The sequence below is a fragment of the Vigna unguiculata genome, chromosome 10, assembly GCF_037176805.1.
Source record: "Vigna unguiculata cultivar grain cowpea cultivar isolate G323 ecotype 2 chromosome 10, ASM3717680v1, whole genome shotgun sequence".
NCBI classification, from domain to species: domain Eukaryota; kingdom Viridiplantae; phylum Streptophyta; class Magnoliopsida; order Fabales; family Fabaceae; genus Vigna; species Vigna unguiculata.
In genome coordinates, this window is record NC_140801.1 from 3,968,570 (window position 1) to 3,988,119 (window position 19,550).

The window sequence follows — 19,550 nt, forward strand, 5'->3', positions numbered from 1 at the left end:
ACAACAAAATTTAATTAAAATAAATGAAACATGATTTAGCATGATATAAGACAATTTATAAATTCTGATGAACTTAGTCGTTGTTCACATTGTTTCTTCTTTATTGATCTTTAAACAAGGAATATGGGAAATCCTAGGCCAGTTCCATCCCTCCATTCCTTTCATAGCTGTTTTGTAACAGAGGATATTCACTTGTGCTATTTACAGAGAACAAGGGATCAATTCCTTTGTGGTGAAATTTGGAATTAGTTCCTCTTTATAAGTTTGGTCAAACTTAGTCCTCAAACTTTAGAAATACATGGATTTAATCTTTATAATCAAATTTTGTTAAGTTTATTTGTTAACAAAAACACTAGATTTTATTCCATAACTCAGGGGATCTGCTCTGTTCTCAAAGAAGAACATTAACTTACGAGTCACACATTACCATTTTTTTAATAATTTTCTTTAAGATATTATCCTTTGGCAGGCTCCATTTCCATATCGTTTGATTCACCACATATCAGATAGACAACTGTGTTCTTGACCACCAATTTGTGACCAAAAGTCACAAAAATCTCCACTTTGTCTCTAGATCCTAAATTTGATATTATGCCGTGCCAATCTTCCTCATTGAAGGAAAATACTGTGTCACGCTTGTGTATCTGGAATGTGCACTTTGTGTAATTCACAATCAAGACACTTGTAAGACATTCGGTTGCATCGATTCCAGGGTTTGATAAATAAACAACACACAAAATCATTCCCTTCGTGTCACAATTCTGAGGCATAGTGAAAGAGGCAGAATGTCCCTCACCCATATGGGCCAACCAATATGGATAATTGTCATTTGGAAGAGAAACATCACAAGACTCACTGCCTGCCAACCCCTGTACCAGCATATCAAAGGCTTAGTCATGTATATACTGTATTAGGATAATTTCATGTTGTCTTAACTAATAATAGATAAAATGAATGGTGAAGAGTTAGAGAAGGAACCTGAGAAACGCTATTGCTGAGAGTGTTGAGGAATTCACTGTAATATCCAACACCAATCAAAGAAAACCTTAAGTGATGCTTTGAAATTCCTGACTCTATATAATTTAGGTTGTTTTCGACTAGAATTATTTTCAGTTGCTTAGACAGTTGAAACGCCGTGTCACATTGAACCAAAACACTTCTAACATTTGTAAGGCCGCTGTGCAAAGGCGCAAGGTCACGCCAATTATTATTCTCCATATCCATGCTAAACGGACTTATATAAGATTGTGGATTCATTGTTGGTGACATTAAAGATCCAATGAGTGAAGGAAAAATATTATGTGGCATTCTTTCAAATCCATGCAGGGATATATATCCGATGCTTTTTGAGCTTACAATTGAACAAGGCACTTGTTTCACAGATGTATTTTCTGTAACTAGAATTATCAAGGATTCCATCTGCACTATATCTTCTTCAAATATGTGAATCTTGAAACAACCAGAGAGGATGAAAGTTGTTAAAGATTTCAACTTATATACCTCTTTGGGGAGACTACTTAGATTTGTCCATGTCACCTAAACCGTCAAAACTTATTTTCAATTTCTCTTTAACTTGAGCAAAGGGAATTACTGGTAGTTTGACAATACACTTTTCCATTCTGTCATTGTCCATCCACCAAGGATCTTAAGGGCCAGTGGTAGTCCTCCACAATAAGCAACTATGTTTCTTGCAATTTCATTGAATTCTTTTCTCGGTTTTGCTTCTCTAAAGGCACGCCAACTTAAAAGCTCAAGGGAATCATTTTCGTTCATAGCACCCATTTTATAAATATAATTAACTTTCAGTCGGTTTAGCACGTTAACATATCTGGTTGTAATGACTATGACAGTTCCTCGACCGAACCATTCGCGATTCCCGCATAGGTTTTCTAGTTGGCCAAACTCATTCACATCATCAAGCACGATCAGCAACTTTTTTCGGCAAAGTTCAGTCTCGATTATTGTTCTTCCCATCTGGTCGCTTGCCACCTCGAACTTGTATTTTAGGACGTCATCAAGAAAAATTTCTTGCAAATCACCATACGTTCTATATAATCGATCCCAAAAGTCTCTAATATTTTCTACAAAACTCTTACCAATGAATAAACGATAAATACGATTATAGATGGCTTTGGCTATGGTAGTTTTACCCGATCCTACCATTCCCCATATCCCTATCATACACACTTTGGTGTCATGATTTTGAATACATCCAATCACCTTTTCCACGTGCGACTCTAATCCAACAGGAAATTGGGTAATAAACAAGTCTTTATAGTCCAGTAATGTCTGCACGCGGCTAACAATTACCTCCACAAGTTCAGCATCATCTCTTCAAGAGGAATGATAATGTGTTACTAAAATTAAATCACAACGTTAACATAAAGAAAGTAGTAAGTAGGAAGATTCATTTGTTTACCTGAAATCTCTGACATCCCAACCAGTCATACGTGCTGCTTTGGTGAGTGCATGGCTCCACCTGGACAACGCATGCTCCAGTTGTTCTCCTGAATAGCTTTTGTGTGCAGCTTCTTCCAACGCTTTTCCAAAATCATCCTTCTGATCACGAACATCCGATGGATCAATCTCGTAAAATATGGGCAGAACTACTTGCCAAAAGTTTCGAGGCATTCGATGATCTTTTCAAGCTCAAGAAGACAGCATGTAGATTCAGTGTATGTTTTGGAAAAAACGATTATTGCAATCTTAGAGACTGCTATTGCTCCCATGTGTTCTTCCAGCTTCATCCCCTCCGACAGATTCTCCTCCTTAATCAAAGTTTTGACTTGAGCTTGTGAAAGGACAGAATGGAGATGAGAAACCAACTTCCTACCGATTTCTTCTCCCCCAAAGTTGATGAACACATCATATATGAAATGGGGTTCTGATTTTAGAAAGGATGAAGATGATGACGATGATGAAGAAGAAGCGAACTCCATCCAAGGAATTGAAATCAACTCTTCAAAGGTAAAGCACTAATGTTAAGATGTCATCTCATACTAGAGTCTGATAAGAAATTTGTGGATATATTTTGCGTCAAAATTTATGATTAGTTGACGAATCATAGGTTAATGATAATAGACAAAGTTGAAATACGATAGAGCCTTCACATTTTCTTTCCTTAGGAAGTAAAAGTAGATGGTGAAAAGATAATAGACTCCATTTATGACTCACCAATAATGGCTCTCCATTAAATTCCATACATGTTTTATATTTTCCTCCTGGACCCACCCCAGTGTGCATACTTCATTTTCTGCCACCTTTTCCTTGAATTTAAGACACCTTAAGGGCTGCAGTTTTCACTTCGGATTTCAAACAAATTTCAAATAACAGTTTTCTATTAAAAGATTCATCGTATTCAGTTAAGACTTTTAAACATTGGGAGAAATTATGATATTCTATCAAAACTATTAAAATGAATTTGAAAAGGACAAACTTAAATAGTATTTTATTAAGTTCTTAAATACACATGGGCCCGGCTGAAATTCGACCGCTAGTATATAGAGATAATTCCATCCAAAATTCAGTAGAGGTGGCTCCGACCAAAACTCGGCCGAGTTTTGATTGGTTTGCTATTGTCAAAACTCGGTCAAATTCGACCAAGTTGACCTAGATCGAAATTCGACTCAGTCGGCTCCAAACAAAATTCGGCGGTATTCAATTGAGTCTGCCGCAGTTGAAATTCAACAAGATTTAGCTTAGTTGACCTGTCTAAAATTTGACCAAGTCAATCTCAACCAAAATTCTACCTAGTCAGCCAGAGCCAAAATTGGACCGAGTGGGTTCCTCCAAAATTCTGCCGAGCTAAACAAGCCCTTTATATATCACATGATACAGTATCTGCATCGGAACACTCTGTTTCTTTCACTATGCCTTGGGATCATGACACCAAGAATGGTTTTGTATTTGCTTTCTCATTGTTGCTTTTGTCAACTCTTTTTCCTTTTTAGCATACAATACTGGATTCAAAAATCCTCATAAAGATAGCTGCGATTCGATATTTTATTTTTGTGTTTGGCTTTGCTATTTGTTGGGCAGCCTCTGTTTTTGTTAATGTATCCAAATTTTTATTTTTCATTTTTACTTTTTTTAAAGATTATATCTGGACATATCAAATGTAAATTGAAAAAGAAAAATTGGACATATTTACATTATACCAAAAGCAAATAGAACTATTGTAAATAAAGAGAAATAAAATTAAAGTTTATTTCATTTAGTAACAAAGGGATGAAGCTACTGTACTTGTGCTTCTAATGTTGAAACAAAAACAGAGACTTCCCAAAATATCTAACCGCATCTATCTTTATTTCATAATGCAGTATTTTTGTATGAGGATTTCTTAATGGAAGGACAGAAGCAAATACAATAAATAACCCAAGTAAAGCCATGGAAGCACAATGTGAAGAGTGAGAAACGGTGTAAAATAAACATGAATTTTTTAACTATAAGCTGTAGTCAGAGAAACAAGGATGGGAAAAAATAAATTGCATTCAAGAACACAGTGATTAAATCCATAACTCAAGAGAAGTATAAAGGTAAAACGCATTATTGTATTATCTAAGCAGAGATATAACGTGTATCTATATATACATTATCAGAAGAAAAAAAAACAAACTAAAACTGTTACAAAAAAACAGAACAAACAGAATATAAAACTATCAAATGGAACAAACTGTATCAGACGGAACTTAGGATTGTAACAGGCTCCGGCTCTATTTCCAATCCCTTTGATTCACCATATATTAGATAGACAGTTGTATTCTTAACTACCAATTCTTGACCAAAGGTCACGAAAATCTCTACCTTATCTCCATATCCTAAATTTGATATTATGCCAAACGAGTCTTCATCCTTAAAAGAAATTACTGTGCCATGGTTGTGCATATGTAATGTGCACTTTGTGTAATTAACAATCAAGACAGTAGTAAGTTCAGGTTTCATGATTTTAGAGGTTGATAAATAAACAACACACAAAGCCATTCCCTTAATGACACGATCCTGAGACACAGTGAAAGAAACAGAATGTCCCTCACCCTTATGAGCCAACCAATTAGCATCATTGTCACCTGAGAAAGAACCATCACATGACTCACTGCTGCCCAATATCTGTACCATGAGATGAAAAACTTAGTCATTTATATAATTTGCTATTCAAACTGTCTTAAAACTTAGTTATTTTATGTTCTCTCAAACAAATATCTAATATGATGCTGAAGGTAATAAACAAAGGGAAAGCTAGAGAAGAACCTCATATATGTTATCGCTGACAGCATTGAAGAATTCTTTGCATCTTACGACACCGATCAAAGAAGACCTTAAGTGCTGCTTTGAAGTTCTTGATTCTGCAATATTTCTACCAAATTCTACCAGAATAGTTTTTACTTGCTTAGATAGTTGAAACTCGGTGTCACATTGTACCAAAACACTTCGAAGATTTGCAAGGGTGCTAAGCAATGGTGCAATATCATCCCAATTATTATTCTCTGTATCCATGAACGAATGAACATAAGATAGAAGATTCATTGTTGGTGACATCCGAGACCGAACGATAGAAGGAAATAGAGTATGTGATAATCCCTCAAATCCACGTAGGGATATATATCCAATACTTTTTGAGCTTAAAATTGAGAAAGGCAGTTGTTTCACAACTGTACTTTCAGCCATTAGAGTGATCAAAGATTCCATTTGCAATATATCTTTTTCCATTAGCTCAATCTTTGAACACCCAGACAGAATGAGAGTATTTAAGGATTTCAACTTATATATCTCAATGGGAAGATTGGTTAGACTTATACAATCCTTCAAATTTAGCAGCATAAGATAGCAGAGACATCCAATAGATTGGTGAACATCGCGCAATCTTGGACAATCTTTGAGAATGAGCTTTTCAAGCCGTGGTAGTCCGGAAAAGTCAGGGGTTTCTATCAAGTACGTGGAGTGACTAAGATTAAGGAATTTTAGCCATCTCAAAACCTGCAAGAAGATAGTTTTTGGCAAATATTAGAAAAGAAAACAAAATGAAATAGTAGTAAGTAGAAACAATACCTATTTTTACTTTACTTAACTATTATTTTAACAGAAAATGGAACGTAATAAAAACCTGGAGTTCTTTCCAATTTTCACTAAAAATTAAGGGGCAAAAACATCTTAAACCTATCAAGAATGGATTTCTCAATATAGAAGACTAAATTGGTAAAAAATTCCGAAGAGAATCTAATTCCAGTTTTAAGAGACAAAAACATCTTAATCATGTAAAGAATGTTCTTACCGTATTATCTGTCAATACATATTCTGCAAACTCATCGATCCAGCGTCGATTGTCATTGGAACTTTCACGAATAATTTCTCTTCCCATATCTCGTAGCAAAGGATGCATTCCAAATTTGTTGTTCTTCTCAACTGTTATGAGCCTAGATTCTATGAGAACTCTTATTCCACTATCAGCATCTATTCCACAGCCATTTAGGATCTTCGTTACATAAGCTCTGCTTTTACCAACAAAGAAAGAACATACATCAAGGAACAAGACTCTTATGCCCCTCTTCTAAGAGCATCTTCCTCAGGATCCTACTGTTGGGAACACACACTCTCTCCCTGAATCGTAGAATACCGTCCCTGCCCATCCTGAAGTCCTTCCTCTTGTCAGTACCCAACTCACTAATGATCTGCTGCAGTTCCTGATCATTACCCTGTTCCACCCGAACCTCATCTAGGAACTCATTAGTGATCCTCAGCATACTGCCGTATCTAACATGCCCCCATATCCAGTCCCAGATTCATGTCCCGCAACTGTTCTATCAGCTCCAACTCTTTAATCATCATAGTTGACACATGAACTCTCTTCCTGCTCAAAGCATCGACAACGACATTAGCTTTACCAGGATGGTACAAAAGCTCAATGTCGTAATCTTTCAAATATTCCATCCAACGCCTCTACCTCATATTCAGCTCCTTCTGATCAAACAAGTATTTTAAACTTTTATGGTCGCTGAATACTTGGAACTGGGCCCCATACAAGTAATGTCTCCATGTTTTAAGGGCAAAAACTACTGCAGCCAACTCCAAGACAAAAAACAGGTTGCAATAGACACTGACCCACCAGCACCGAAAAGGGCATACGTCGGAGATGTTTTAGATCAAGGACGTTTCTTTAGCGACATCTGTCAGATGGAACACTATGCACATGAATTTTATATCAGAAAAATTATGGAGCCAAAAATTATGAATTATGATTCACTCACTACATGTGGGCTTTATTTCCATCATCATCTTGTCTATCAAGGGCTTGTCGACTTTGTGTCTCTGGATCGTCCTTTCTATCCAGATTTGATCAAAGTTTTCTATTCAAACCTAAGGATCTCTGGCAATGGATACCTATTAAGTGAGGTAAACAAAAGAAAAATTAAACTAAAACCTGATGACTGGTTTAATATTTGTCATTTGAAGTATGAAGTTCAAACGGTGAGCTTTAAGGATATACCAGAGGACCTCCCTTTTGATCGTGATATGGCATTATCTTCTATGCTGACTCCAGAGATGCAGGGTCAACGTGTGAGATCACTCGACTCTATGAACGTTAATGACAGACTACTACACTATGTCATAGTGCATAATTTGACACCACGCCTAACTAATTTTGCAAAGTTGTTGCATGAAGACTTTTTCATGTTGTGGTTGCTTAAAAATAACATATCAATTAATTGGCCACATCATATAATGCAACACATGCTTAAGTGCAAGGCCAGTGACACTCCTCTTCCATATGGTATATTGATAGCCCAGATTATGCAATACTGTGGTGTAGATATTTCTGCATATGCAAGAACAACTATTGGGAAGAGACATCATTTTTCCACGAGTTCTTTGAAGAGGTTGAATATCGTTAATGTCGACGGTGTATGGCAGCATGATCGTGCCGTTAATGAGGATGAAGTGCAAGGTCAACCACAAAATCCTTTGCATGACGAGCACGATATACAACCTGACAATTCTATTGGTAATCATGAAGAACCTCCCTTCCAGTTACATTCTCATATGCTTAATGAAGTGTGGGATGGTGTGCAAGACTTGCAAAATAGAATGCAAGGAATGGAAGATTTGCAAGGACGCGTTCACCGAATAGAAGAAAATTTATCCAATTTGACTCTTGATGTCAACAGACATATGGCAGAAGTTAATTTCAATGTCAACTTAATCCTCCATAAATTAGAGGATTAAGAATGTTCTACTCCATTACATGTATGGTAGCACTCTTTGGTTGTATTTATTTTAAGAACTTATTTATATTTCATGACGTCAAACTTTTTAGTTCCATTTAATTGGATTTATAACATTATTGCAACTAAAACAAAGTCAATTCTACAATATTGTTTGATGCTTTTGCAAATTATAAATGAAAAAAAAAATGCATTTGAAGATCAATAACAACGTTCATTACACATTAGTATGGAAAAAAGAAAAAATTTATATATATATATATATATATATATATATATATATATATATATATATATATATATATATATATATATATATATATATATATATATATATATATATATATAGTTTTCTTCCTGAACCCCGCTCAGTGTGTTCATTTTTCTGCCATCACCTTCACGTTAAGTTTATAGAAAGACACTTTTGAGGACCGCAATCATTCACTTTGGTTTATATAACATTTTATTAAAAAAATTTTGATATTCAATTAAGATTTTTAAACATTAACTTTGTTTTTAAATGAGAAATTTTCATTTTTTAAAGTATATTATATTTGAATGGATCCAATTTAAAATTATTTAATTTTTAAATGTTTTATTTGGGTGGGATAATTCAAATTAAATGAATTTTATTTTATTTTTTGTTTGGATACAATACTCAATGATTATGTTTTGTAATTGATCTTAGCTGATCTTAGATGATATTAAGTCCTAAAAATAAAGTTTTGTTGCAATGTGAAAACACATACACACAAGATAACAATATTATGTTCCAGAAAATTTTCATATACCGAAAGGATTAGTACAACTTATTATTAATGTAAGCATCATCCCATGGTTATTCAAAAACATTTGTTCAAAATCATCCTAAATATAGACAACTTTTTTAAAAGAAAAAATAGCATGTGACTTGTTTTAAAGCATATCCTTTTCTTTTCTTATATATCTTCTATCGCCCGAGAAGCTTTCACCGAAAATACTATTACCGGTGAAGCAATTAATAATAAACCCCCAATTGTTATGAAATCTTCACAATAAACTAAATAATTTCATTGATTTGGAAACAGTTCACAAAATACACAGGTGTTTTCCAAACATTGAATATTTTAGCAATGGCTAACAGCCAGAGCACAACAAAGATAGCGGTTTTATTCTCATATAAAAGAGCTATGGTCACTTGTTCTATGTCATGCTAAGCGTAGAAACCATGTGATCTTTTTGGAAAGTCTTATTCAGCCTCGCAGTAGACACAAAAAATGTTGCTACAAGATCGACATAACCTCCCCAAGATTGTGTCTCAACTCTTTCACTCGTGTTGCTTTGAGTTTTTAAAGGTCTGATATAATACTCTTCTTTACCTCTTTATGTTCCATCATCATCATCATTATAATTACACAAAAAATACGGAGAATGTACAGCAACGAAAGTTCATATTAACCTGTGTTAATTGAATTCAATAATGGATAACACATCTTATGTTGAACCAAACATAGAAACTAATAGGCAACAAATCATAACACATTTGAAGAAGAAATTACCTTAATTCTGAAAATCAACTCTGTTTATTTCTTGATACAGTATTGATAATGGTAAAAAGGGAAAAAAGTTTACAAAAATAACAACTAGATAGGAAATAGAATAAACAACTCAAGGATCCAATAAGGTATAATGAGAGGAGTGAGAAACAGGGCAAAACAGACATTAAATTGCTTAACTATAAACTACTACTCAGCAAAAACCAGAAAAACAGTGCAAATTAATAAATTATAACCAAGGACACTCCTAAAGGGACCCTCATCTGTTCCCAATGAAGAACCATAACTTGCAGAAGTCACACATTACCATTTTATTCAGAGGATTTTCCTTTGGCTCAGGGCGAGGCCCCATTTCCAAGCCATTGGAATCACCATACATAAGATAGACCACCGTGTTCTTGACCACCAATTCATGATCAAAAGTCACAAAAATCTCCACCTTATCTCCTGATCCTAAATTTGATATGATTTCCTCCCAGTCTTTACCATTAAATGAAATTACTGAGCCATGCTTGTGTATCTGTAATGTACACTTTGTGTAATTAGCAATTACGATACTTCTAAAACATTCGGTTGCCACGATTTCAGGGGTTGATAAATAAACAACACACAAAGTCATTCCCTTCAAGTCACAATCTTGAGGCACAGTAAAAGAAACAGAATTTCCCTCACCCATATGGCAAAACCAGTAAGGATGGTTGTCACCTGGAAGAGAAACATCACAAGACTCGCTGTTTTCCAATCCCTATATACCAGCAGATCAAAAGCTTAGTCATGTATGTAATTTTTCTATTAAAATGATCACCTACAGTCATTATTTTATCATTCCAAATTGCAAACATTGGGTCTTTTATTCGTATTACAATGTATTCCTTCAATTAGTCACCTCAATTTGATCAGTCAAGTATTTATAAATGAAACATTGCTACAATAAAAATAACAGGTTCATAAAAGATGAGTTATGTAGTTTACTTTAGATGGTGTATTAGGATCATTTCATGTTGTCTTAACTAATTACTAAAGTGAATGTTGAAGGTATGTACACAGGAAAGTAAGAGCTAGAGAAGGAACCTCGGAAACTCTATCGTTGAGAGTGTTGAAGAATTCATCGTAACTTCCAACACCAATCAAAGAAAACCTCAACTGATGCTTTGAAATTCTTGACTCTGTAGAATCTACATCGTGGTGGAAAAGAATTGTTTTTACTTGCTTAGATAGTTGAAACTCTGTGTGACATTGAACCAAAACACTTCGAATATTTGCAAGCCCACCAAGCAATGGCGTAAGATCGCTCCAATTAATATTCTCCATACCCATGTAACAGGGACTGATATAAGATTGGGGATTCATTGTTGGTGACAACCAAGTTCGAATGATAGGAGTAAAAATATTATCTGACAATCCTTCAAGTCCACGTAGGGATATATATGCAACGCTTTTTGAGCTGACAAGTGAATAGGGTACTTGTTTCACAGCTGTATTTTCAGCCATTAGAGTTATCAAGGATTCCATTTGCACTATATCTTCCTCCAATATGTCAATCTTGAAACAACCAGAGAGGATGAAAGTTCTTAAAGATTTCAACTTATATAGCTCTTTTGGGAGACTGCTTAGACTTGTGCAGCCTTTCAAATTTATTAGCAGTATATTGCGTAGGTCTCCGATGGATGGGTGTATCTTGCACAAACTTGGGCAATCTTTTAGAATGAGCCGTTCAAGACTTGGTAGTCTTGAAAAGTCTGGTGTTTCTCTTAAGTATTTGGAGTGACTAAGATTAAGGAATTTTAACCACTCTAAAACCTACAAGGATAGTTTTTTGGTGAAAAGATTTGGGAAGAAAGAAAAATACAATTAGTAACACCAATAGTACCATTTCTATTTGAATTAACCTATAAACTTTAAAAGAAAAGGTATGTAATAAATACCTGGGGTTGCTTCCAGACGAATTGAAGATGACTATGCTTTAAATCCAGTGCAATTACATTTTCCATATAAAAGTTGTTTGGAATGTAGTTAGAAGGAAATCCTTTCCAACAAATCCATTTTAGGTTTTTAGAAAGATACTCATAATCTCCAGCAAGTTGTACATGATCCAGTTGTAGCAATCTTAATCTATTCATTTTTTTGAAAGCATGAGTTTCGAAGCAATCTCTGCTGGTTGAATGTAGTTTCAGGGACAATCCCTCAATAGCTTCTGTCCCCTGTGATGAAAATATCAATGAAAAACAATTCTGAAATATATGTTGACCGATGATACTTAATGTTGGGTCTAACAAGTTCGCAACACATGCATTCCACTTTAAAAGAAAACAATTTCAAAAGATGTTTCAAAATCATATAAAAAATGTTCTTACAGTATTATTTTTCAGTACGTATTTTATATCATCCTGGAACCATAATCGACTCCTTTTCTCCGCTTCCTCTGGGCAGCTTTGACGAACAATTTCTTTTCCAATGTCATGTAGCAAAGGATGCATTTGAAGTTTGTTGTTCCTTTCAACTTTTACGAGGCCAAGTCGTAGGAGAACTTCTATCGGATAATTACCAAGTAGTCCACAGTCATTTAGTATTTCTGTAACATAGCCTCTCTCTTTACCAATAAAGAAACAACATACATCAAGAAATATATTCTTTTCCATGTCAGTTAAATCATCAAAAGTTATTTTCAATATTTCTTGAACTTTATCGATGGGAATTTGTGACGATATACTTTCCCATTCTACCATTATCCTATCATATAAAGAAGAACCAAGGACTTCAAGAGCTAATGGTAGTCCTCCACAATAAGCAACCGTGTTTCTTGCAACTTCCCCGAACTCTTTTCTTGGTTTTGGTTCTCTAAAGGCATGCCAACTAAAAAGTTCAAGGGACTCATTTTTGTTCATAACATCCATTTTATAAACATAATTAACTTTGAATCGGTTCAGCAAGCGAACATATCTAGTCGTAATGATTATCACAGTTCCTTGACCGAACCATTCACGATTCTTGCATAAATATTCTAATTGGCCAAACTCATTCACATCATCAAACACAATGAGCAACTTTCTTCCAGAAAGTTCATGGTCGACCATAGTTCTTCTACTCCTAACGTCTGGCACCTTGAACTTTAGGACGTTATGAAGGAGTTGCGAACGAATATTTGTTTTATATGCTGTATCCCAAGATAATAATCTAATTCTTTCGGTAAAACTCTTACCAATGAATTCACGATAAATTCGATTGTAGATGGCTTTGGCTATGGTTGTTTTCCCTGATCCTCGCATTCCACATATCCCTATCATACACACTTTTGTAGATTGACTTTCAATACATTTAACCACGTCTTCCACGCGGGAGTCTATTCCAACAGGAAATGGGGTAATCAACAAGTCTTTATAGTCCAAAAATGTCTTCACGTCACTAACAATTCGCTCTACAAGTTGAGCATCATGCCTTCAAGAGCAATGATAATGTGTTAACAAAATTAAATCACAACCTTAACATATGCCTCATTCACTCTCAAACCAAAAAAAAAAAAAAGTAGGAATGATTCATTTGCTTACTCGAAATATCTGACATCCCAACCAGTGGAATCTGAAGCTGTGGTGAGTGCACGGCTCCACCTGGACAACACATGTTCCACTTGTTCTCCTGAATAGCTTTTTTCTGCAGTTTCTTGCAACGCTTTTCCAAAATCACTCACCTGATCCCGTACATCCAATGGATCAACATCGTAAAACACGTGCAAAACTATTTGGCCAAATGTTTGGAGGCATTCAATGATTTCTTCAAGCTCAAGAAGACAGCTGCTAGATTCAGCGTATGTTTTGGAGAAAACGATTATTGCAATCTTAGAGGCTGCTATTGCTCGCATGTGCTCTTTCAGCTCCAGTTCCTTCGGCAGACTCTCCTCGTTAATAAAAGTTTTGACTTGAGCTTCTAAAAGGGCATAATAGAGATGAGAAATGAACTTTTTACCGATGTCTTCTCCCCAAAAGTTGATGAACACATCGTATATGAAATGGGGTCCTGATTTTAAGAAAGATGAAGATGATGAAGATGATGACGAAGAAGAGAACTCCATCGAAGGACTTGAAGTCAACTTTTCACAGGTACAGCAATAATGTTAAAGATTAATATGTTTCTCGAAGTGCATTATGGTCCATCCCCATAGTCGCTTAATATTTCTGTCACCTTCACCTGAATAACACTCTAGGGTCGCTGAAATTATTTACTTTTCGATTTCAAATAAAAATTTTAAATAACTTTTTTCTATTATAATATTTTCGGTGTTAAATTAAGACTGTTAAAGAAATTCTAATATTCTATCAAAACTATTAAAAAGATTTAGAAAAGGACAAACTTAAATAATATTTAATTAAGATTTTAAAGAAAAACAATTGATGTTGTGTGGAATTCATAGTTTTTTGGTTTCTTTATTTTTTCATTCTAACACAAAAGGATGGCTACCATTGAAAATTGGTTTAATCGATTAAAGCGCTTAGCTCTAGAATAAATATATTTCCAGAATACATATTAAATTTATAATGGAAGGTTTATCTCGGGTTTCTTAGGTGATTTTTCATATAAGTTTTTTTTTTATGTCTCTTGTAATGCCGAGAATTTATCATTTTTTAATTAAGGTTAAATATGTTTTTAACTCTTAATTTTGTCTGTCAATTTTAGAACTGTATGAATTTAGTTTTTTTTATACTAAATTTTACTAACTATATTTGACATTTCAAATGTGTTTCTTAGTTAACGTTGAACTGAAAATGTATCAAACATCGTAAGTAATTCAAATGTTATCACGAAACACATTTGAATTATCAAATAAACCTAAAAGAAAAATTCTTAAAAGGACCAAATTCACACGATTCTAAAGTTGAAGGAGTGGATTTAAATAAAATTTTGAAGAGATACTAATTCTAATTTTTCCTAAATTTAAAGGACCACAGACATATTTAACACTTATAATTACGTCAAAAACTACCGTTAGTTAACAAACTGATACAAGCCATTTTAAACCCATCGATTCTCCATCTTTAAGCATGATTGCGATTAATGAATGTTTGATAATATAATGCAGAGGTACTAAATTCTAATGTTAAACAATAAAACCAGGCAGCATAATACAGGAGCAGTTTGAACATTTACACAAGTTTCAACAACAAATTTAATTAAAATAAATGGAACATAATGTATCAAGAGTAAGACAAGTTAAATTCTGATAAAAAAAATTCCGTTGTTCACATTACATTTTTACTTAAATTATAAATTGTAGGTATAAAAATATTTACCAAAGCTAAGTACTTAAACTTAGAGGAATCATGATATCCTCTTTAGAAGTTGTTCCTGCACATGGGATTTTATTTCAAAATAATAATAATAATAATAATAAAACAATAATAATCATCATTATCATTATCATTATCTACCCTAAAGTGCTTTGTTAGGTGATTTTTTTATCTCATTTTTGTTTACTTTATTGGGTTGTGATGCAGTGACAAAGAGTTTATCGTTTTTTAATTAAGTGAAAAGCTATTTAAAAAATAAGACTGTGGAAGCGCGTTAAGACCACCATCTCATAACCTTTTTTACTTTAGCTTTCAAAATTTAGAACAACTAACACCCACCACTATGAATCATAGAAAAGAAAATATTACACCAATAGCTATGTCCTTTTTCAGATTATAATCTGTATTTTTAAAATTACATATAACTTTCCTTTTGCTTTTAAAAGCATCTCTCTTTTTAAATTATGCACATATCCCTTTACGCTTTAAAAGCACAGGACATGCACCTCTTCCACATTACACATATATCTCGGACAGAGGTAATTATAATAACGAACGAACGAAGTAGAAAGTATAAATACAATTTAGAAGAACATTGAACACGTCAATTTATTTTTAATCAATTTACATAACGTTGTGTCAATATCATTTTTAAAACTCATACTACTACATCTCAGATGCACTTTGCAGTCATAATCTCCTTGTTTTAAACCCTAGTTAGAGTTAAATGTTTCTCCCCGACGATATCTATTTTTATTTTTATACATGTCATTTTATTCTTATTTTTATGTCCGTGTAGTTTTAAAATTGTTTCTAGTTTATGCTAAAATTGGTCAAGTGACGGTACCCGCTTACCTAACCCTTCCGGTTTTAATCATCGGCTCTAATACCAATCATCGACTCTGATACCACTTGTTAGATTTACAAAGGAGATTTTACTGGAGAGATACAACACCAATGAGACCTGAGTCCAATCATATAGGCATTAACACCACTCTCAACCCAAAAGGTGATGAGTTTATGGGTCTTTATTCTTATATAGTGCTCTACTTTCTCATTCCTATCTAATATGAGACTAAAACTCACACTTGGATTCCTAACAATGATGACATCAAAATATATCGTTAGTTTTAAAATAAAATTTGACATATTTATAAATTAAAGACAAAGTGATATATTTGTGAGCACAAACATAAAAGTAAAATTACATTGAACACTAAAAAAACTATATTTTTTATTAGCCATTTCAATTTAGCGGTTTAAGAAACTATTAGAAATATTTTTATTTCTCTTAATTATTTTTAGCTGGCACAACTTTTTGATTTTCGCAAGGTTTAACTACTATTATAGTTCTTGTTTTGATTCAATTTGGTCTCTCTTTTTTTTATGCGTTCAATTTGTTTGTATTTTGCTAAGTTGGGTTCAATTTGATCCTTTTCCTTGACACCGTTTAAATTGATAATGCAACATTGTATAGGATGACATTGTTTATGTTACATGGATCATTTTTTATTACATGGCCCTGTAATGAATGTAATGTTTATTGTATTTTGAAATGAAATTGGTGATAAAAGGGGAATTAGGGTTTGGGAAATAAATTGGTACGAGTTTTGTCATGACAAGATTTAAATGAAGTTGTAAGATAGTGTCATGGACCTTTAGAGAATGGAGATAATAATCCCAACATTCACAGGATTATGTAGCAATTCTAGTGCCTCTACCAACTAAGAAGTAGAAAGTATAAATACAATTTAAAAGAACATTGAACATCTCAATTTATTTTTAATCAATTTACATAAGTGCCTCTACCAGTCTACTTCCGCTTGGCGGGACCACCCTTGCCGCCAGGTGCCACGTGATTCCAATGGCCACTACCACTATTTTGAGTCCCTATCGCTTGACAGCCCGTCCCGCGTCGTCAGGCGCCATACCAGTAACGCAAGTGCTACTTGTTTTTGGCACTTTTGAACATGTTCTAACGAACCCCAATCATACAACACACAATTCATAGCACAATACAATTATCCAGTCATAACCCTATGACTGAATTACAATTCACACATCCATTTTACCAACATTTCACAATTAGAAACATGCCTTTCCTCAATTTATTTTGCATTCACCATAAACTTATTCTCGTACCAAGTAAAGCATACTTCACTAGATTTGCACCCAACATTCACAATAAGCACTTCATGATAGTAAAGAACAGGCAATGAACCACATCACAATTAAGGCAAAAAAACACATGGCTTTTACATGCATATAATCCCAACTTCTATCTCTTCACACCTTTAATTAATTATCTTACATTCCAATATTTCTTGGGTCTTTCACATGAAACCCATCGCCAAGTAGAATCAGTGTGCTCATATGCACCTGATGTGTCGCCTAGCGGCAATTTAGGTACCGACAAGTGAGGCATACCAAGCCTGGGTCTTTCCCAAATTTTTCTGGACCTGTGCGAACCCCGAAGCCCCCAATCATCCATTGAACACAGGTTTTGGTACATTTGTAGAGTTTCATATAATTGGTAGGGTTCATGTTTGCTCCATTAAAATCATTTTCTTGAAAACAGCGCACCGACCATAATCACAGATCATGTTTATTCATCCCCAATCCCAACATGAACCCAAATTCCCTAATCATGCAAGATTCATACAATTTTCATAAATTATAACACTCTCACATATTTAATCATTCTGCCAATCATGCAATAATACACATAGATTCATTCTAGGCATCACAAACATCATAAAAATGCAAGAAACCAAAAAATTGGGAAAGCCAATTCGCGCTGGCGGCAACACACATAACCGCCACGCGATTCATAAAGAAACCTAAAAACTGGGTTCTGGAGCATGCGTTGCCTGGCGGGTCACACATGATCGCTAGGCGATTTCCAAAAATTCCAGAAACATGAACAAATTATGTAGAAATTGGTTCAGAGAAAGGCTTTCATACATCAACATACCACGTAATTGCATATACCTGTATCAAAACATAAAATGGCAGCTCCTCTAACATGTTCCTTCCTAGCTGCCCTCTAACGGCTAGGGTTTTCTGCTCCTTCACATTCATGCTAAAAGAATTTTTGGTAAGAAAAGGAAATTTAATTCATGTCTACCAAGGTTCGAACGCACAACCCTGCCAATGTCAAATTAATGCACAACCATTTAACCAATTCATGTTTTATGATATTTTCTATACATCTAGGAATTTATAATCACTCATCATGATCAATCATATCATAAAAATAATATAATCAAAATAACACACAATTGACATACAAAGGCCTCAAACCCAAGTCCTTTCAACATAACCAAGTATTCTTAACCACTTAAGATAGTAGTATTCCACGTCATAAAAGTCAACATTAAATGCCATAAAGACTTCCATTACCCGTATTTATTAAATAATTATTTATTTAATTATTTAAATTACTCGGGTCTTACAAGATCCACGCCTAAGAAGAAATGGTTGGTCCCTCACCTTCACCTATCTGCTCAATCACTTTTGAGATCACATTTTGCTTCAACTAAAAAACCCCAATTTTCCATATTCAACTTCAATATGTCTTCTTTAAAATACCCTAAATATAAAATTAGGTTTAATTATTAAAACCTAATTTTTCATGTTAGTAATTTGTTTTAGTAAATTGGTCACTATTCACGTAGACATAATCATGCTAAGTCACTATTCCCTTAACATTATTTAGGCAATTTTAACAAAAAGGGCATGAATGATACCATTTTTCGAAAATGGGGACGTAATTGGTACTTATAAAAATAGAGGGACCAAATTAATATTTTCGACCAAAAATGGGGACCAAAGACATAATTAAACCTTTAATCTATTTATAATCTTCAATTTTTCCTCTTTATTTAAAATTCAATTAGATGTTCTAGTTGTTAAAATGCTTCAACAAATCTTTCGAGTTTTAAAAGCTACATTTAGATATTTTATTTTAGGGTTAAATATGTTTTTGGTCTCTTAACTTCCGTTCAAAATTGGTATTAGTCTCTTTCCAACAACTTTGGCCTAATTTAGTCCCTCAGCTTTAGAGATATGTGAATTTAGTCCTTTTAACCAGATTTTGTTAAGTTTAATTGACATTTTAAATGTGTTTTTTGGCTAACGTTGGAGTAAAAATGTGTCAAACGTTGTAAACAATTGAGATGTTATCAAGAAACACATTTGAAACATTAACTAAACTTAACAACATTTGGTAAAAAGGAATAAATTCACACATTTCTAAAGTTGAGGAACTAAATTGGGCAAAGTTTTAAAGAGAGACTAATTCCAATTTTCACTAAAAACTAAAGGGCCAAAGTCATATTGATACCATTTTCCTTCCATCTACTCCAGATTTTCTAAAATTAAGATTAAATTTAGTTTTAAAGGTGACCAAATAGAATTCATTGTAATAATAAGGGGTCTAATTGAAACATCGAATCTAATTGAACTATATTGAACATTTAGAAGACGTATAATTAAAGTTTATTTTGATAAAAAGGACT

General features: G+C 33.9%; 2 protein-coding genes and 1 pseudogene across 4 annotated transcripts; 1 reads left to right on the forward strand and 2 right to left on the reverse strand.

The window, feature by feature from the left end:
• Nucleotides 1-155: 155 nt before the first annotated feature.
• Nucleotides 156-3,010, reverse strand: LOC114167504 (disease resistance protein Roq1-like; annotated as a pseudogene). Its single transcript, XR_014984942.1, has 3 exons — nt 2,420-3,010; nt 979-2,332; nt 156-869 (listed from the first exon to the last, which is right to left on the reverse strand). The product of XR_014984942.1 is annotated as a disease resistance protein Roq1-like (transcript).
• Nucleotides 3,011-6,921: 3,911 nt separating this feature from the next.
• LOC146882022 (uncharacterized) lies at nt 6,922-8,241 on the forward strand. Its single transcript, XM_085667652.1, has one exon. It carries the CDS (start codon nt 6,982-6,984, stop codon nt 8,215-8,217), a length of 1,236 nt encoding a protein of 411 aa, XP_085523778.1. The 5' UTR covers nt 6,922-6,981; the 3' UTR covers nt 8,218-8,241.
• Nucleotides 8,242-9,755: 1,514 nt separating this feature from the next.
• On the reverse strand, nt 9,756-13,917 carry LOC114166392 (disease resistance protein RUN1-like). Of its 2 annotated transcripts, XM_028051117.2 has the most exons (6): nt 13,297-13,917; nt 12,106-13,186; nt 11,677-11,952; nt 10,823-11,551; nt 10,424-10,496; nt 9,756-10,271 (listed from the first exon to the last, which is right to left on the reverse strand). In XM_028051117.2, the coding sequence occupies exons 1-6, from the start codon at nt 13,815-13,817 to the stop codon at nt 10,240-10,242; spliced, it is 2,712 nt and encodes a 903-aa protein (XP_027906918.2). In that variant the 5' UTR covers nt 13,818-13,917; the 3' UTR covers nt 9,756-10,239. The 2 variants fall into 2 exon arrangements, with proteins under 2 accessions (XP_027906918.2, XP_027906917.2); XM_028051116.2 differs by having other exon boundaries at nt 9,756-10,496.
• Nucleotides 13,918-19,550: the final 5,633 nt, after the last annotated feature.

Bases quoted from the DNA above. Each gene is read 5' to 3' on its own strand.
- LOC114166392 (XM_028051116.2), bottom strand. From the start codon at position 13,817: ATGGAGTTCTCTTCTTCGTCATCATCTTCATCATCTTCATCTTTCTTA. The intron at 13,187-13,296 runs GTAAGCAAATGA...TTGCTCTTGAAG, and splicing joins TGGGATGTCAGATATTTCGA to GCATGATGCTCAACTTGTAG. The intron at 10,497-10,822 runs GTTCCTTCTCTA...GCTGGTATATAG, and splicing joins TCAACGATAGAGTTTCCGAG to GGATTGGAAAACAGCGAGTC.
- LOC146882022 (XM_085667652.1), top strand. From the start codon at position 6,982: ATGGTCGCTGAATACTTGGAACTGGGCCCCATACAAGTAATGTCTCCA.